The 17804-nt window shown below is 41.7% G+C and overlaps 1 protein-coding gene across 2 annotated transcripts; it reads left to right on the forward strand.

Moving 5' to 3' along the window:
- The first annotated feature begins 86 nt into the window (after positions 1 to 86).
- LOC139609797 (coiled-coil domain-containing protein 122) lies at positions 87 to 2517 on the forward strand. Of its 2 annotated transcripts, none has more exons than XM_071464772.1 (6): positions 87 to 268; positions 685 to 800; positions 940 to 1338; positions 1453 to 1569; positions 1706 to 1779; positions 2131 to 2517. In XM_071464772.1, exons 1-6 carry the CDS (start codon positions 241 to 243, stop codon positions 2225 to 2227), a joined length of 831 nt encoding a protein of 276 aa, XP_071320873.1. In that variant the 5' UTR covers positions 87 to 240; the 3' UTR covers positions 2228 to 2517. The 2 variants fall into 2 exon arrangements, with proteins under 2 accessions (XP_071320873.1, XP_071320874.1); XM_071464773.1 differs by having other exon boundaries at positions 124 to 268; positions 720 to 800.
- Positions 2518 to 17804: the final 15287 nt, after the last annotated feature.

Here is a 17804-nt window from a genome sequence, read left to right on the forward strand (position 1 = left end):
AATTCTGGGAACTGTAGTTTGGTCCAGCTGTAGCGCATCTCTCAAGTTACCCATTTATTTATTTGTTAATTAATTAATTTATTTTATTTAAGTATGTTAAACTAGTAAACAACATCCTAATTATCATACTCACTGGCTACAGTTTCACTTACGACATTACTTAGCTAGTACAGTTAGCTAACGCTAAACATTTCAGCAGTTAGCATCGATTTTGTCACTTTCTTGCTAACTGAGGTCAAAATGTCAAACTTAAGAGGCACTGATGACGGTAAAATGATATTAACTAGTTAAATATGACTACTGAAAAAATAATAATAAATAGAATTGGTGCTTTAATAACTGAATGTATGAAATGTGATTTTGTAAACAATGAAAAAGTGTGAACTTTGTTAGCCAATTATTAGCTAATTAGCTACTCCATCCCTGTATTAATAATTAACTCATTATTTTCTTTTCTGTAGTAACTGTAGCTATAAACTAAATAACTATGCATTAGCAGGTGTATATTTAAATCCCTAACATTTTGTGATGTGTTCAGGGGTGTCTGCAAAATCAAAAGACGACAATTGTAAATATCATTACTGGCTGCCAACTTACGAGCTAAAATGTGACTTCTAACTGGTGGCATTAACAGTCAGAAGGTTTTGCATTAACTTTACTACAGTTTCATTAACTGTCCCTCAGAGGCACAGGATAATCCTGGCTTTTCATTAACCAAGGCAGTGGAGGATGTCAGTAAACATGGCTGCGCCCAGATTGAGGCCCTGAAGGAGAAAGAGAAGACACTCAACTCCCTGCAGGTTCCCCTTTACCTTTAATTCACTATAGGCTCAAGCTAACAGCACATATAAACTTACTTAAAAGTAAGATGGTTAATTACTGCAATGTATTGGTCGGGAGTAGACAATTGGTTTGAATGTGTTATGCCTCCTTTTGTAGGCAACTCTTTCAGATGTTGAGACGAAAGGTGAGATGGCAGAGCAGGAGCTGAGATCTAAAGCGAGGGAAATCCTAGTGCTGGAGGGCGACATGGAGCACCTGGAGCGGCAGACAAAAGTCCTGCACGATCGCTGTGTTTCCATCAGCAAAGAAAACACAGAGCTCCAGATCCGTTTGTGTGAGGAGGAGGAGAAAGCTCGCATAGCACGGGCAGGGTTCAACACCTATCGGAAGAAGATGGAGGGTCACAGAGCAGCCGTTTTGCATGCGGCGAGCCAGACGGAGGCCCATAAGGAGCTGGAGGAGAAGAGAGCACTGGTCAGGATGTTGACACAGAAGAAAAAGGAGCTGAAGAAGGATTTGGAGAATCCAAATGGAAACGCAGTGCGAATGGCAAAGGTGAAGAAAATGCTCCTTTGATAACACGTTCATGTGTGCTCTTCTCTTCCTTCATTTGTTTCCCTTTCACACAGATATGCAGAATCCATAACCATTTGCATTTGTTTTCTGCAGAGGGAGATTGATGCTCTGAAGTCGGAGATCTCTGTGACGAGGAAGGCGGTAGCTGAGAGGAGAGGGCGATTGCAAAAAGAGAATGAGACTCATACCCAGATAAAAAGAGACATAGAGGTACAGCAAAGAAAACTTTATTGATAATTTATACTAGGCTTGCATTCACCCTTCCAGGGCCACATGGTGACGTTTAAAAAAAGAAAACATTAAGTGCAACACTATTACACATCTGTTTTTGTTTCCACTGGTTCAGATCCAGAACAAGCGCTATGAGGCCATCGTCAAGCGCCTGCACTGCCAACTGAGCAGGGCCCAGGCTGCCCACAGGTAGAAACTACAGCGATGATACCATCGATATTTATACTTAGATGAAATGCTTATGTAAATTTATTCCAGTTAATGTTTTGCACAGATGTTAGGTCTAAATTTATTTACCAAAAGTAAAGAGTGAAGATGACAAAATGACATTTCATCTGCTTTGTGACAAAAACAGCCCCAGAGCCCAGAAATGAGGAACATATTTGGTTGTTTATGATACATTTAAAATGGGAATTTTCCAAATTTTTCATATTAAAATCAATCAATCCATCACTTTTCATCCCGCCTTTGAAATTGCTCCAGCATCACAGTAATGTTCATCATATTAAAAGCTACTAAACTATGTCTGCTTTACTTCAGGCAAATGTCTGAAGACATCTACCACATGGAGAGACAGCTAGCTGAGCTCAAGAAGCAGCGGGAGTCGCCACGTGACTCAGCGGTCAGTGGCCACTAAACTGCAGTGTCAGGCTTGGTTATGATTCATGATATGATGATATGATTTTGTTATCAGATTAAATATAAACCTGTGTTATTAGAATTGTGCTGTTACTGCATTTGAACAACAGGGGGCAGCAGTGTCAACTAAATGTCTGACTTTATCTGTTTAACTTGATCTCCGAACCCTCACCTGGACTCTTTTACAGTAGTTTGATACCAGATGTTAACATGGCAGTTATTGCTGAATATGTTCTTTTAAATGCACATGTTGTGTAATAGATAAAACAATAAAAGTATTAAAATATTTGCCTTATCACATAATTTGATTTCCTTTGATAACAGGAGAGCACGCAGGAGGCTTTTTAGCGGCTGCTCTAAGACTAAATCCGGGGCAATAACAGGGGGGCGTGGGATGGGATTTTAGGTCAGGTGCTGACAGCGAATCAGTGAGTGTCCACAACAGTGACCCGTGCAGAACAAAAGCCAAGTGTCCACACTCTAACTGGCGATGTGATGGTGTTGTTTTGGTACACGCTGTTCCAGCTTCTGCTTCACTGGGTCGCTTGATGGTCTGTGAGGTGACGGTCCCACCGCCGGCTAACAAGGGCGTGACTGTGCTACTTCAGCCATAACTCAAAACTAATTAAACAGTGAAAATGCTTTTTCTGAACATCACTCCACATCAGAATGTATTGCATCAGCCTCTGAGAAAACTTGTGATCTCAAGATATAGACGATAAACCTCTTTGCATTATTGGAGCATTTATATAAAACCAAGAGAAGTCAAGGAATTGCTTGTGCAAGGTCTGGAAAAGCTGTGGGAATATAGATAAATGAACAAATGTGGATTTGGACTAAGTGAGGATGATATATGGGTACTTTCTGTGTTTTTGTCATCTCCTAAGATTTTTGGCGTGTGTGTGTGTGTGTGTCTCCTGATAATTGACTGATAGTCAACAACGAAATAACACAATGAACAATTTCAAGAGAAATACCAACAACTATTTCACATTTAAAAAACTATTATTTCATGAAATATTAGTGAAATAGCTCTACAGCCTCTACAGCTTAAATGTATAATAAGGGATTCTAGTCCGCTGTATGGGAGGTAAAGGGAACATGTAATGAATTACCCAAAAGTTAGGACTGTTTTCATTACCTACTCAACCACAAATTGCAGTTAAGTGGACCATTTCCTTAAAGGTGCGCTAGAGGAGAATATCCAGCCAGTCTGGGTGTCTGTTATGCTGCAGCACTGCCCTGTGTGACTGACCTTATTAGCATGTTCTCAGCCTGACAGCCCTCTGCTCTATCCTGTCATCGCTTCCAAGCCCCGGGGCTCCTCCACTCTAACTGTCAAAACACACTAAATTACACACAGCAATTTCAGACATAAAGTCACGAGTTTATGTGCAACACAGTGCCCAAAAAAAATCCTCTTAGAGAGGACAGGCCATAAATATACCGCAGAGACACTGGCAGAGTGCCTTTATATTTTCCCCCTCTGAGCATACACATTGTACAGTACAAGCACGTGCCTGCACACTCACACCCACGGTGCCACTCCTAACAGTGTGACCTTTTAAAATACCCAACATTTTCCACTCCACGTTTCTTTCTATGCCATAGTGGGGAGATGTTAAAATCAAAATCAGTGTGCATTAGTTGATTTTCAACCACAGTAATGCAAGTTATGGATTGTCAAATGCACTGTGCTGCACTTACATAACATACAGATTTCCGCTCTGAAGAGCAGTTCCTTGTACTCTGTAAGAAACTCTCTCAATGAATGCCATTCATATCATCTGTCCAAGCTAATTAAGCTAAGCTAATTGAGGAATGAATTTAACGACAGCCTTTTACCACATGCTGGTTTTATTTATTTGGCTGTGACACATTTGTCTGCTCCATTTTGGCATCAACCGTCATTTAAAAATATTCTTGGCTGCTGAAATAGAGAACATAGAGGGGGGGGTTTAGGGATTTACTGTCCAGTGGGAACTGGAAAATGAATAAACTGATGAACATATGTCAATTTAAATACTTTTTTTGTTGTGAAAGACATAAAACAGTTGACTCACTTCAGGTATATCACAATATTTTACCACACTAAGAAGCATCTAACGTTAAAGTTGTCATTATTTGAAGACTGGTTTGCCTCCCTCCAAGAAACATCTGTTTCATCTTGTGAAAATTGTTCGACAAGCTTTCACATCGTCTGAGAAGCTCTGCAGAATGGCTGAGCTCATTTATTCCTCTGGACGACATTGCCAGTTTCAGCAGATGCAATGTGCTGTTTATTAATTTTTCACTCTCCAGAGAAAGTAGTGGAGGGTGAGGAACGAACATATATACAGATAAGACTGAATGCAGCAGTGAGTCGGTGCATTGACCATATGATGATAATTAGGGTTAATATTTTTCCATCCAGCCATGAGATGGATTCAGGACGGCTTGTTGCTGCAGAAATTTCACTTCGCTCAGTTATAACCATTATTGCCACATCTTCTCCATCTCATGCATCTTTATGTGTGTCTGATTGGCACTTTTACAGCTGTTTGCATCTCTGGCTAGCTGCCAATGTATGTTAGCATGACGGCAGAGACAGCTGACCTGGAGTATGAGAAATCGTTATGTGCATGCCTCGAGTGTAATAAATTCCTGAACTCGTACTCCCGTTTTACAGCAGAGTTTGGCAGACTCTGCAGAAACATAGTGGTAGAGGTGTAAAAAGAAATGATGATGTACTGTGAGAGTTGTCTGTTCTGCTGGTTGAGGGGTGTGTGAATCTAAACTGCATGAAAAAATCCAAAATGTGTGTTTGCATTGGCTGATTTCCAGTCGCCCAATTCAATATTAGCTGTTTCTAGCTGTGGTCTAACTAGATTTGAGAGGCAGGAACTAGAAATTTTTAAATGATTAATGAATTATCCAAATTGTTGCAGATGGATATTTAAATATAAATAGTTTTGTACACATTTAAAAACATTACACAACCCCCAACATGTGTCCTGTTCCCAGCCTGGTGAGTGGTGGGTGGCACTTCAGCTCAGCTGGCTGTGTGTATGTAGACAATCAGCCCAGCCGCTGTGTGCAAACACACACCCAAGTAAAGTTTTCTTCTGTGACGTCAGCAGCTCACGCCACAAAAGTTTGCACCTGAGAAAAGCTGGGATGTGCTTTCAGAGAAATGTGCATCCTCCCCCCTCCCAGTGAGTCAGCAGAGGACACAGTGTTTGTTTCTCAGACAGAGAAACAGTTTCAGAGGTTTAAGAAAATTTCAATTCCCAGTGCTGCCAGTAATTGGCTTTAAGAGCTTTAATGCTTTACAGACCCCCAGGCAGGAGTATAGTTTATAGTCAACATGCGTATGGATTTACCCCCAGAGACCAGGCACAGTTTATTTACTTTCTTTTGTTTGTTCAAGTAATTACTGTCTCTGTAAAGTTATCCAGACACTAAGCAGTAATCCTGATTCATGAAACAGGTCCCTGGTCTGTGTCAGTGCAGGACAAATAAGTGTGTAGTTAACCAAATTAAAAAGAAGTGAGGAGGGGAGACCACTGCGACTCCCTTGGTCTCTAATTGCTCCTGTTGGTCTTTGTCAGACTAAACAACACATCAGCAGCTTTCCCAGACGAAACCTGCTGACTTTATAACCAACTTTAAACATCCTGCCCTTTTTTCATCTTATTTTCATCTGCTCAGATAAACAATAGTAGCAGTCAGCATGTGACTCATTTATGGTTTAGTTCATTGTCGCGGGTGAGTCATGAGGGAATTCACTTAAAGTCTCAAGTTTCCAGAGGTGGAGATGGAGCCGTGCCTTTTCCTTGGCACCAGCTGCACACAGAAACCAGGTGAAGGTGTTCAGAGTGAACTTAGGGTGTGGCCGGGAGTTAGTCCGAGGAATGTTTTGATTTTAACAGTTTACTGTGACTGTGGGTTGAGAGAGCATGGCGTGGCTGAAAGGTCTCGCTGAACTCCAGGAACTAGCCCAGGCCAGAAATAGATGTAATAAATGAAACCTTTAACCCACAAGCACGCCCGTAATGAAGCCTCACCCTGCTATGTACCTGAGCATTGTAAACACACACACACACACACGCATCCTTGCCTTCACATAGCAACAGGACTTGTGACATAAAGCGATTTGTTTACACGCAAATGAGTCATGAATCCACTTTCATACACACAAAGGAACGTGTGTATACACTGTACTGTATACGGCCTGTATCTGGCCCCACTGCCAAATGTACATCTGGAGGTGTGCAGAGTCAGCTTCACACCCACCCACCCAGCACTGAGTCATTTTTATAAATGTGTTCATCCATCACCATGATTAGTGACGGAGGAGGCAGTCGGATCTTTTACGTTTTAAGTTGCATTTAGAAAATCTGTCTTTCAAAATGTTATTCAAGTAAAAGTATACACGTTTTATTGACAAAAACAAACTTAAAGTATAAAAATACTAGAGTCTGTCAGTGTATCTTACTATTTATTATGCTGCTGGATTATTATTACTGATATATTAACATATAAACAGTATTCTAATGGTGTAGCTGGCAAGGAGCTGAGTTGTAATTGAAATGGAAATGCTCGAGTAGAGTGCAGGAAGGAATGAAGTTAATGTACATCGTTAAGTTTCCACTGCTTAACACATGTGTTGTGTAATGTTTGCTTGAGCCACAGCTGCCTGTGTCTGTGTATTTGACATGTATTACATCTGTCCTCTCTACAATGAGCTGAGCAGCTGTGTCTCTGCTAAAGCGGGAAGTTTAGAGAAAAGTAAAATATGAAGGAAAAGCCTACAATTTAATCTTATTTCAACATACTACACAACATTATGTAGCTAATATTCCTCATGTTTTCATCTAATGATGTTCTACGTAGAGTACACAGTGATGGATTCACATGCATTCATATTAGCCTGGTGTGTGTATTTTGGTCTCAGGTTGTAAATGTAAGCCACAGCGCCATTTTGTCCCAGCACACCTTTGGCTCACTACTTATAGATACTGTGGTAAATAAACAGTGTAATCCAGGACCACAGATGCTTTACATGCCGTATGCAGGCATGTATGCAGGCAGCGCTGCAAACGTGCTGGCCTCACTTGAAACTGCAGCACAGGAGATGAGGAGGCTGATTTTGCTCCTCCACAGAAAGTAGGGCAGCTTGGGAGCGGCAGGGAGTCCCGGATCTTCCCTTACGTCACGAGAACAAGTGTGCGTGCGAGCTGGAGGAGGGGGGCATGTCAGAGCTCGCTCACTCTCTGTATCCCAACTGCAGACAGAACAGTGGGGCAGTAAATTATGAATGAAAATGAGAAGGAAGCAATGGAGGGAAGCAACTGAAATTCAAGGATCTCCTCTCCCCGGCCTCGTCTTCTCACACACATGTAGAAGTGTCCCGAACATACTGTTCCCTATTTGTTTCCCCTCACACAGGCACAGAGAAGCCACAGCTGCAGTTTTATCACTCTGTGGTGTTTTTTTCTCTCTTTTTTTTTTTTACAGGGCTCTGAACATCGGCCTTGTCTTACATGTACATGACTCCACACAAAAAAGAAATCTTATATCATTTTTTAAAAGGTTTAGTCACATCTTAGATTTAGCCAGCCTTTGTGTGAGAGCAGACATTGTGAAATAGTGAGGGATACAAGACATTATGACTCACCAACTGCTAATGTATTTCAATATATGTATATCAATGGATATTAGTGTATTATTACTGAATATTAGTATATTTGTGTCATATTTTATCCAGACTCATTCGTGCTCCTCTGCCTTCTCCTTCAGTATTAAATATGAAAATCATCAGTACATGAGCTTCACTTTATCTCCCACAAACCCTATTACATGAACTAGAAATGTAGGTTCAATATGGGACAGTTATAAGATATCCCTCTCGCTGCAGGCTACAGAAATAATGACAAAGAAGAGGTCACATGCTGTAAATTGGATGGTATGGCTGTACTTCTCATGTGACACTTTAAAAAGAGGCTCCAGACTGAGATAAACACATCATGCAAACAAACCTTGCGGGCTTTTTTTCCACAGAACAGGCTGCTTGTTTACCACTTAGCACTGTACACCAGGTGCGTGTGGGTGTTTAGATGCCAATATTTGCCTTTTTCCTGCTGGTGTGGGGTTTTTTTTTTAAGGAGAGCATTAATGGTCTTTGCGGCTGCAGGCCCCACAAACCATTTGCATGAAGAGGACAAACAGAATTAAAGTTCCGTTGTTATGTCATTTCGCTGAGGTGTTTCATGCAGCACGTTTATTACAGCAGGTTTCTCTTCATGTCAATCTCTTAGCACCCACAGACAGACTCCCTCAGGGAATAATCCTTCAAAACATGTTGCATTACAGGCTTCACTGTCGCATAGCTGTCCTTTCATCTGGAGCCTCTTTGTGAGTCATGACAGCAGCTATGTCCCATTAGCTTTGACAGATCAAATACAGCTACAAAACACAATAGTGTGCGGGTAAAAACCTGGAAAGGCAGTGGCTTTGTTGTTCAAAGCGCTGAGATCTTCAGTATTTTACACTTTCTGCCCACACTCCGATGTATCGTGACTGCAGGTGAAGCAATGACCTGCTTTAGTTTGCCGTCTCTCAAAGCTTCCTCTGTGCCTGGCGTGCATGTGTGTGGGTTTCTTTGGTTATGACGAAGAGAAATAATTTACTAAGAACATTAGAATGAGACAAGAGGAGATGTGAGTTCATCTTGAAGCTCAGGGTGTGTCGAAGTTTCTTTTCTATTACATCAGTAGCGACAAATGACAATGCAGGCATCTGTGTAACAGTGTGAAAAAGACAATTCAGGAATGTGTTAATGATTGGAAACTGTTTATGGGGACAGACGTAATCATAGTGATTAAGTTCTGGAGGTTTGATTAAGTATGATTTAGTGCTAATGTGGTCATAAAATGATTATTAATCATTATTGACGAGCATAAAAGAAAACACTGACATTAGGTAAGTTATCATGTCAATAGGTGCAATTTATTTACAGTATAGGTTTCATTTGATGTTTCATGTTAGCGTTTCGTTATAACATTCTGAGAAACTCAAGACCCAAAAGCACAAAACAATCAAAGAAGGCAGGTAAAGAGTCTTTCATGGTATGTTCAAAACAAGGCAAACAAACCAGGCAAGGAGTGTGCAAAGAGTTGGCCGGCAGACTCGCAGTCCAGCAGGTCATGGTATGCAGGAATCAGGTATGCAAATTAAGGCCTGGAGAGCTTGGCGTACACAAAGGGGATGATTAGGTAAATGGGAACAGGTGTGTGCAGGGGCGGAGAGCGTCCAGCAGGCGGGAAACTGGGCAGAGCGGAGTGGTTGGGTCTGAGGCAACTTGAGAAATAATGTTATGTAACAGCAACTCAGTCCTTAAGTTCAGCCTCAAAAATTTTTCAGTGTTGAAATTTGCAAGCATTTGCATAAAACCAGCTGTTCCAACCCAGCTCTTTTTGGGAAAAGAAGGCAACATAAAACCAGATGTAGTTAGTTAAGCAAAGTTATTTATTTGTAAGGGCCTTGAGGAAACTGATATATAACTGATAATATAATTTGGGGACCACACATCCTATTTAGCATACGCACAGTGCCCCAGGCGGGTTACACACACGGAGGCTGCAACCAATGTCACTTTTCCCCCTGAAATTTCTTTTAAAAAAATGGAAATTATGACATAAGAGATGTGTAACATAAAGCTGCGGTTTATCCATAGTTATCTTCCGAAAGTATTTCTGAAAGCAGATAGAAACTGGCAGTTTGTAACAAGTGTTTGATAGTTTTTTCCTGCCAGGAACACATTTTTATGAGGGGAAAACTAAAGATGGAATCATGTGTTTAAGGGGTCTTAAAAAAGATGTCCACAGGGCAAAACAATATGTTCTGCTATGTAATATAATTACAGTAATCTCATGCCATATTCCTGCACAGCAGACTCTCTGTGTCCTACGCCTGACGTTCATATTTCATGCAGCTATGCACCTGTTCTGTTAGAGGACTGATGAGGACACTGAGTTCCCGCTGGAAATGTTAAAACAATGCACAGAATAGAAATGTCCGTGCATAGGAGTTTGTGTGTGTGTGTGTGTGTGTGTGTGTGTGTGTGTGTGTGTGTGTGTGTGTGTGTGTGTGTGTGTGTGTGTGTGTGTGTGTATAAAGGCATGCTAAACGGCTGTATACTATATGCAGACACTGCTGGAACACACTGTACTTCTCAAAGCCCAAAACCCCTCAGCCAAAGAGAGGAGGGGTGGGTTACTACACCGTGTAGCCCACAGTAGGGTTGACCTAAATATCAGCCTATGTATATCTGTCTTTGTGTCATGACAATGTGGTGCAATGGTAAAAGGGAGTGATTATTTCGCAAGTGTTTATCTCTGTTTAAGTTTGCTCCGGTTTTCTTCCTCTTTCTTGATGAATACACTGTATTTAATCTATCAGCCGAGATGTAGGATGTGTAGGTCAAGTAGCCTCAACCTTGTTTAAATACATAAAGTGAAGAAAGTGGAGGAAGAAAGAGAAACACGGTACTGAGAACATAACAATAAAGGTGGAGTTACACACTTGTCCTCCATCTGTTTTAAGGAGACATCCATGATTTCTGTTCCTGCCTCACAATCCGTTTGCTGTTCATCAGCTGGTGATAGTAAATTAGTATCAGCTGGAGGTAGTTGCATCCAGCTGAAGGTCACATGTCTTTAATTGGCTCAAATGATTGTAAAGTTATATAACATGCTAATTGCAAGAGCAATGGTCTTAGGTCACCTGCAGTCATGTTGCACACAAATAAAATGCTGCAAAGATAGAAATGATTCAGCAGAAGGACAGTTTGCATCAACAGAAGTGCTAATTTTTGATGTCGTGCTTGGACTGCACGTATCTGTGTGTGTGTGTGTGTGTGTGTGTGTGTGTGTGTGTGTGTGTGTGTGTGTGTGTGTGTGTGTGTGTGTGTGTGTGTGTGCCCGCTCCTCTCTTCTTCTTGCCTCAGCTTGCATTTTCTTCCTGCTGATGCTGGCTCCACGTGTCGCTGTCTGCTGCCTGGAGCCCGACTGAAAACGTGAGACAGACCCGCCGATTTAAGGAGGAAAGAATTTAAAGAAACACATCCAAGTTTTGAGGATGATTGTCTTATCTAAACATCCAAATGAGAGCTCAGAAACCAGATCTTCAGTCATTCCACACAATGCAGCCACTGACACTGTGCAACTAACATTCAAAACAACAACTTTCTATTTGGAAATTAAATGTTGACCAGGATTATTCTTGTTAAATTTAGATTTAAAAACAAAAATGTTAATTTTTAGTTGTGCACAGTCTTGCTTCAACACGATGCCTTTGGTTCCTTGGTCGAGATATCTTTACAGCTGCTGCAATTTATTTTTTATAATATATTATTTGTCATTAACACACTTGGAAATGTTACTCAACTAGTTACTTGTCAAATTTAGCTTTAATGAAAACAAATTCTACTTTTGGATGACCTTGGTGACCATTTGAATAAGTTACTGATGTGATAGTCACAACTTTGTACTTTTAACTTTCTTATGCTGTAGCTCTGAATATGCAAGTTGTGATGTGTGCAGATGTTTCCAAAAATAAGACTTTTTATCCTCTACTTAAAACATGATATTTAATGCTTTAAATGTAAAATGTACTTAGTATATTGGCTTAAAGATGATGAGTGGCGGATGGGTTGGCTGCCCAAAAAACATAATGAAAGTGGAGATGAGAGTGACGTGAGAAGTGAAGGGCGACATGGGGAAGAAAGAGGCGGCTGCTGATTTCTCTTCCTGCTAGGAAGCAAACAGGAAACTCTGCAGTGATAGATGCTGACCTCAGACTGTGCGTGTTTATATTTGCATGTGTGTGTGTGGTTGAACACCACGTACCAGACATGGGCTGAGTGAGGGCTCGAAGACAAGGAGGATACAAAAAAAATAGAGCTTTAGATGAACTGAAAATGAAAGAAGGCAGCTCAGAGAAAAAATATCTGTGTCTGCACGGCTGACTGACCCAGATCAGCTGCATCTATGTAAAACGGTTGTTTAGGCTGAGCTGCAGGAGGGAGGGAAGCAAAATTACTCCCAAGGCAGTACTGCGTCAAGAAAACAAAATGCAAACGAAGGTCTGTTGTGTCTGTGGAAGCACCCGTGAGGCTACACTGGAAGGAAAGATGATCTCGGAGCAAATATGCTTAGGGAAAGTCAGGGTTTGTTTAACTTCGCTGTGTCAAATTATCTGCACACTGGTCACACCCGCTCTCCGTCTCTACAAACAAAAAGTAGGATTCGTGAGTTTCTGTGAAAGGGCTTTGCACCTTCTTGCAGATGTGTCAGTACAGGCCGGCAGATGCCAAACAGATGAAGCCTTCAACCGCTTATTTACCTATTTAAACAAAGCTTTCAGTTTCTAGGCTGATCTAGGGAGTTTTCTTTCTTTGTTTTTTCTTTCTTTTTTTAACCAGATCTGTGCTCCCGCTTCTTTGAGAGGCCTCAGGCTTTGCTGGCCATTTGGTGCACACCTGCTCAAAAACACCAGCTGTGGTGAGTTTACACAAAGCGAAAGTCTGAATTTCTAGCACACAACACTGCACCGGTTCGACCTGGGAGATCATCAGCGGCGTCTTTCAGAACGAGAGGCACCATATACCTTCGCTGGGCGTCTATTTTTGAGATGTGCTGTGTTTTTAGGTCACATTACAGTGTCACGCGAGGCCGAGACTTCTCCTTCCTCCAGTCTGAGGCGTGAGTGCTGAGTGGATGTGTCCATGTGGAGGCAGAGGAAGGACATGTTTAATGCTCACTCTGGCACAGTGACAGCTGTGCGTGCTCTCTCCCTGAGCGCTGATCAGCACATTGTCAGCCAGAGAACAGACTGTCTTGCACTTTACTTCATGAAACAGTTGATGTCAGTCAGTCTATATAGGGTTGGAAATCAATTACTATTGATGCGACAGCGTCAGGCCATTATCTGTTTGCTGAACCCTGTCATCATCTCTCATTCTCGCAAAGCATGGATGCAGTTTACAGTGACAATTGTCGCACAGGACATTTTAATTAAATTTCTGAAATATGTTTTCTTGTTTGAGGAACAAAATGTTTTACATAGCAAATGAACATGTTTAATCCAATCTTTGCTTGTGTATTTTTGGCTTTGGAAAGGTTAAATAAAGAGACCCTTCAAACTCTCCAAATGCCCAGTCACTACAGCCCCCATGCACTTTGCTTCAATATGTGGAGATGATGAGGTTTTGTGGTGTATTTGAAAAACAAAGTGCTTTGTAGGTCAGACACAGTGCTGACACAAACAGAATTGTGGTCAAAATATTGTTTAAAGATGTGACTTTGAGTTCTAACTTGTGTGCAGCGTGTATTTTATCGTCTCGGCAGAATACAACATTTCAGTGGTGGAACATACCAACTTGATGTCTGTCTACCATTTCAGACTGTGGATCCTTTTATACACTTATTTTGACACAAGCTCAAAAAATCCATCTCACCACACACTTTATTAACTGTCTGCCTCATAAACCGAAAGTCCTTCAAGCGTCCTTCTAATAAACTGGAACAGTCTGTGCCATAAACAACCTGATTAAGAGGAAAGCTCTTTAAGTGAATGTAGCGTTGTTGGGCCTGTTGTTGTCTCTCCTGCTGTGTCGGTTCAACAGTGGTGTAACGACTGTCTGGCTGCACGGAAAAAACACACACACACTCACACGCAGACACAAACTCAGAGTATGACAGCCAAAACAAACATAATTAAGGTGAAGAGCACGAAAGGAGAATCCAAGAGTCATTTACTGCTGTCTGTCTGGTTCAGCTTCGTCCTGACTGATGAGCTCTGGTCTGTTTTTTCATGCTGATTTTTACAGCGTGAAACTGCTTGAGGGTAAATGACAAAGATTTCACAAGCAGATACTTCATCCACACCAGGAATGCTTCTGCTTTTCACAATGACACTACTAAAAAAAAAAAATAATGATGCAAGAAACCAGTCAAACCAGACAGGAATAACAGCAAAATACTCCAGACAGACAGCTGAGAGGAGGAAGATCATCTAAATGATCTGCTGTGTGTCTGGAATCACATTTCCCATGGTCTTAGCGATGGAGATTTTAGGATGAAAACTTTTCCTGTTTTGACAACTCACAGCGAGCGAGAGAAGGTGATGAGGGGAGGAAAAGTGGAGGATAAGAGAGGGCCGTAATCCCCCATAATCCCCTTCTCTTCCCAGTGGGGGGAACCGGCTATGTGCCTCTCTCTCGGTGCTTTCGTCTGTGGTTTGTTTTGAGATTTCAGAGGTTCTCTCGCTCGGCGGCAGTGGTAGTGGGAGGGAGGGGGGCACGTGTCTCTGAGAAATGTGACTTTGGATGGAGGACAAATGGGGACAGGACTATACCAAAGAACGGACCTGCCGCAGGGCCTCTGGGCACAAACACACACACACATAGACACACACAATAACAAATCCCCATGAAAAACCACCGGCTGTGTGGGCGTGTGTTTGAGGAAGTGCGCAAAAAAATTCAAAGCACTTGCATTAGTGATATCAACATTTTCAGATTCGCTCAAGTCCTATTTTTATGGGCATTTTCCTCCTTTGATTTAATAAATAATTCATGTCATATGCACATGCAGGGAGGCAGGGAAGTAGGGGCAAGTGGAGACGAGCCAAATATTTTCCTAAAATAAAGTGAAATAAAGTGGAATGCATGCACCCAGTGGCTGTGCTTGGAGGTGGGACGAGGTTAGACTAAAGCCCCTTTCAGACGTGCACTCCTCTCAGCTAAAGGTCACATGTCTGAATAAACATCCTGCTCTTTTTTCTGTACAAGTCAATCTTACAAGTTCGGCTCCCATAACATTTCTGTTATCACTTTAGACACAAGAGTCTGAATGAATTGCAGTTGCATAAGATCATAACATACTGGTGCATTTTAATTTATTGGCAGCATATTGAAGCTAATCCCAGACATCGTTTGGAAGAAGCAGGTTGGACAGCAAAGATAACAACACAAGCAAAAACATTTCGCAAAAATGTCCCGAAATAGGTCAGACACCGAGATCAGAGCGCGAGCAAGCAGCTTAACTGCTGCTCCTGTCTACTTCTGAGTGGTAGATGCCAAATATTGCGTGTGTGCAGTGGCTCTTTCTGTAATGGTCTAAATGAAGCCGTAATGAACATTAATGTACAAGTATGTGTTGTCTTTGGACTTTCTGTTTCTGACAAGCTTTTACTCTGAGGCGTAATGAGGCTTTTACAGCACTTGAGACAGTATATATGAGTCAATGGCATTTTTTTTTTAAAATTTGTAAACCTTCAAGAAAAGACAGTACCCTCTGTACAAGGAGCTCATGTGTTCAGCACACCTCCCTCCAGCTGCTTCCCAAACACACAGACATGACCCACATGTAGCCCCTTCATTCAATCAGCCGGACATCCAATTAAGTGTGTCCAGCGCGGCCAAGCTGGTAATTTCCCGGGAATGTCCACACAGATGTTTCGAGGGTTTCTCCTATTGGCATCACGTGGAGCATCAAATGACTCACCCCTCGCCTGTGTTTTGCGTGTAACTGGGTGTTCAGGCTGGTGCAGAGACGTCCTCACTCGCAGGCCTGTGGCGGCAGCTGACTTGAGTTGATAATGAGTGCACACGTGTGCTGGTGTGTGTGCATGTGACAGAAAACAAGACTCCACAGGCAGTCTATTTGTGTGTCAATTTAGAATTTGGACAAAAACGCTGTCTGCATGTTTGACGCCGCAGTCCCTGCTCGGTTAAAATGGAAGATGTGATGATGTGGTGTAATGTTCTGCGTTGGGTCTTTTCTGCTAAATCAGGTTTTAGCTGTTGTATATTTAGGATCTCGTAGCGAGGAGGGTGCTGTTGACAGGTTTTCTTTCTGTGTGTGTACAAACACAAAGTGTATTCCTGATCCCTGGACACTGGACAAGTTAATCCCCATGCAGCATCTCGGGGGGCGCCCACAGGAGGTGGAGCCCGACTTACTGGCAGTCTGGAGGTTCAGGGTTTAACCAGCAGGCCACCTGCTTTCTCAGCAATGAGGACTACAACAACAGCACAGAGGGAGGTCCACTTTAGGGGGTGTAAGAGGATTTTTTGGGGTCGATTTTGGGGCAGGAAGGTCTTTGTGTGTCTGGAAACAGTAGCTAAAAACTGGAGGTAGGATGTGTAGATATGTGTATGTAGTATAATTTACTTGTCAGTAAAACATTGTTACAGAAAACAGCAAATCAATAAAAGAGGAGTATATACAGTGTGTACAGGTACTGTATATAACAATCTAAATATGCAATCAAGCCCAAATTGATGGCACACAATGTAAATAACGGCCTCTATATATGTGCCTCCAAACATCGCCAGCGGCACAAATAGACATGGTTAATCCACATGTGATCCCTTGGCCTCACAGTACATCCTGTACCCGCGGCGGCGAGCTTTAAGAAAACACCTTTTGTCAATGAAATGGGATTTTCGAAAGTGCCATCTGGACACAAGAGCAAGAGATGTGTCTCCATGCGGCGTCTGATCCACCCAGTCAGCCAGGTCAGGATCTGGGATCAGACTGACCTGAGGAGGGAGGGGGGTCCTTTAAATAGATGCACTCATATCCTTCAGATCAAAGACCACAATTGATTAGCTAGTGCCCCAGGACAACCCTAACAGAGCAATCCTGTTTTCCTTTGTCTTGTTCATATGTCGGAGTAAAAGGCATGACGCTGCATTGATTTAAATGGATGAAAATCACATTAAGATAAGACAACTGAGACACACAACAAAAGGCCTCATTTGACTGGCTCTCTTCTCTGCAGCTGAACAGGAGGAAACCAGTAGCCTAGAAAACGTTTCTAAAAATATCACAGACACACTGAGCTGCTGTACCTTCAGGTTAAAATTTGGCCTTGAAATTAAACGTTGCTGAACTATTATCTTGGTTTAGCCTCAAGGTTCATCATTGACTTTGGAAATAATCCATTTTTAACACAAGGTCCATCTTTCTGGAAAATGTTTGGAAAGCCACATCTCATGGCTGTCAGAAGTGGAAAGCATTTGCGAGGGAGGCGATAATAACTGAACTGTCATTAGAAGGTTGCATGTACTTTTTACTGAAATAAATCCAATAAAATGTGGTTTGATTCAACTTTATGGTTGTTTTTGTTGACTTTTCTTTCATATTCAGTGTACCCTCATTGATTATTGAAGCTAGGTTTTGTTGTACAGCTGCAGTATTAAACTGTATTGGTTTTAGTGCACTGAATAAACTGGCAGTTAAGTGTATATTTTATTTTCTTAGGGCCTGTTATGTCATACAAGACATAAAAATGGTTTCCACAGCCAGATTTATCAGCTTTTCTTGCTTTAGCTTTGCTGTTATTAATAAAAATCTATAGGTTTGTATAAATATAGCACATCCTGTAGCATTTCTGTGGTAAGGAGATTAAAAAAAAAAAAAAGATTTATGGATAGTAATCCTATCAAAAGTGGAGATTAAAATGCAGACACTGTGTTCATATGTGTATGTGTATGCACTGTGTATGGTTATATATGAATTGAT

This window comes from Trachinotus anak, unplaced genomic scaffold (assembly GCF_046630095.1).
Source record: "Trachinotus anak isolate AG129_WGS33_773 ecotype Australia unplaced genomic scaffold, CSIRO_AGI_Tana_v1 ptg000026l, whole genome shotgun sequence".
Classification (NCBI taxonomy): Eukaryota; Metazoa; Chordata; class Actinopteri; order Carangiformes; family Carangidae; genus Trachinotus; species Trachinotus anak.

Bases quoted from the DNA above. Each gene is read 5' to 3' on its own strand.
- LOC139609797 (XM_071464772.1), top strand. From the start codon at position 241: ATGTCAAACTTAAGAGGCACTGATGACG. The intron at 269-684 runs GTAAAATGATAT...ACTGTCCCTCAG, and splicing joins CTTAAGAGGCACTGATGACG to AGGCACAGGATAATCCTGGC. The intron at 1,570-1,705 runs GTACAGCAAAGA...CCACTGGTTCAG, and splicing joins AGATAAAAAGAGACATAGAG to ATCCAGAACAAGCGCTATGA.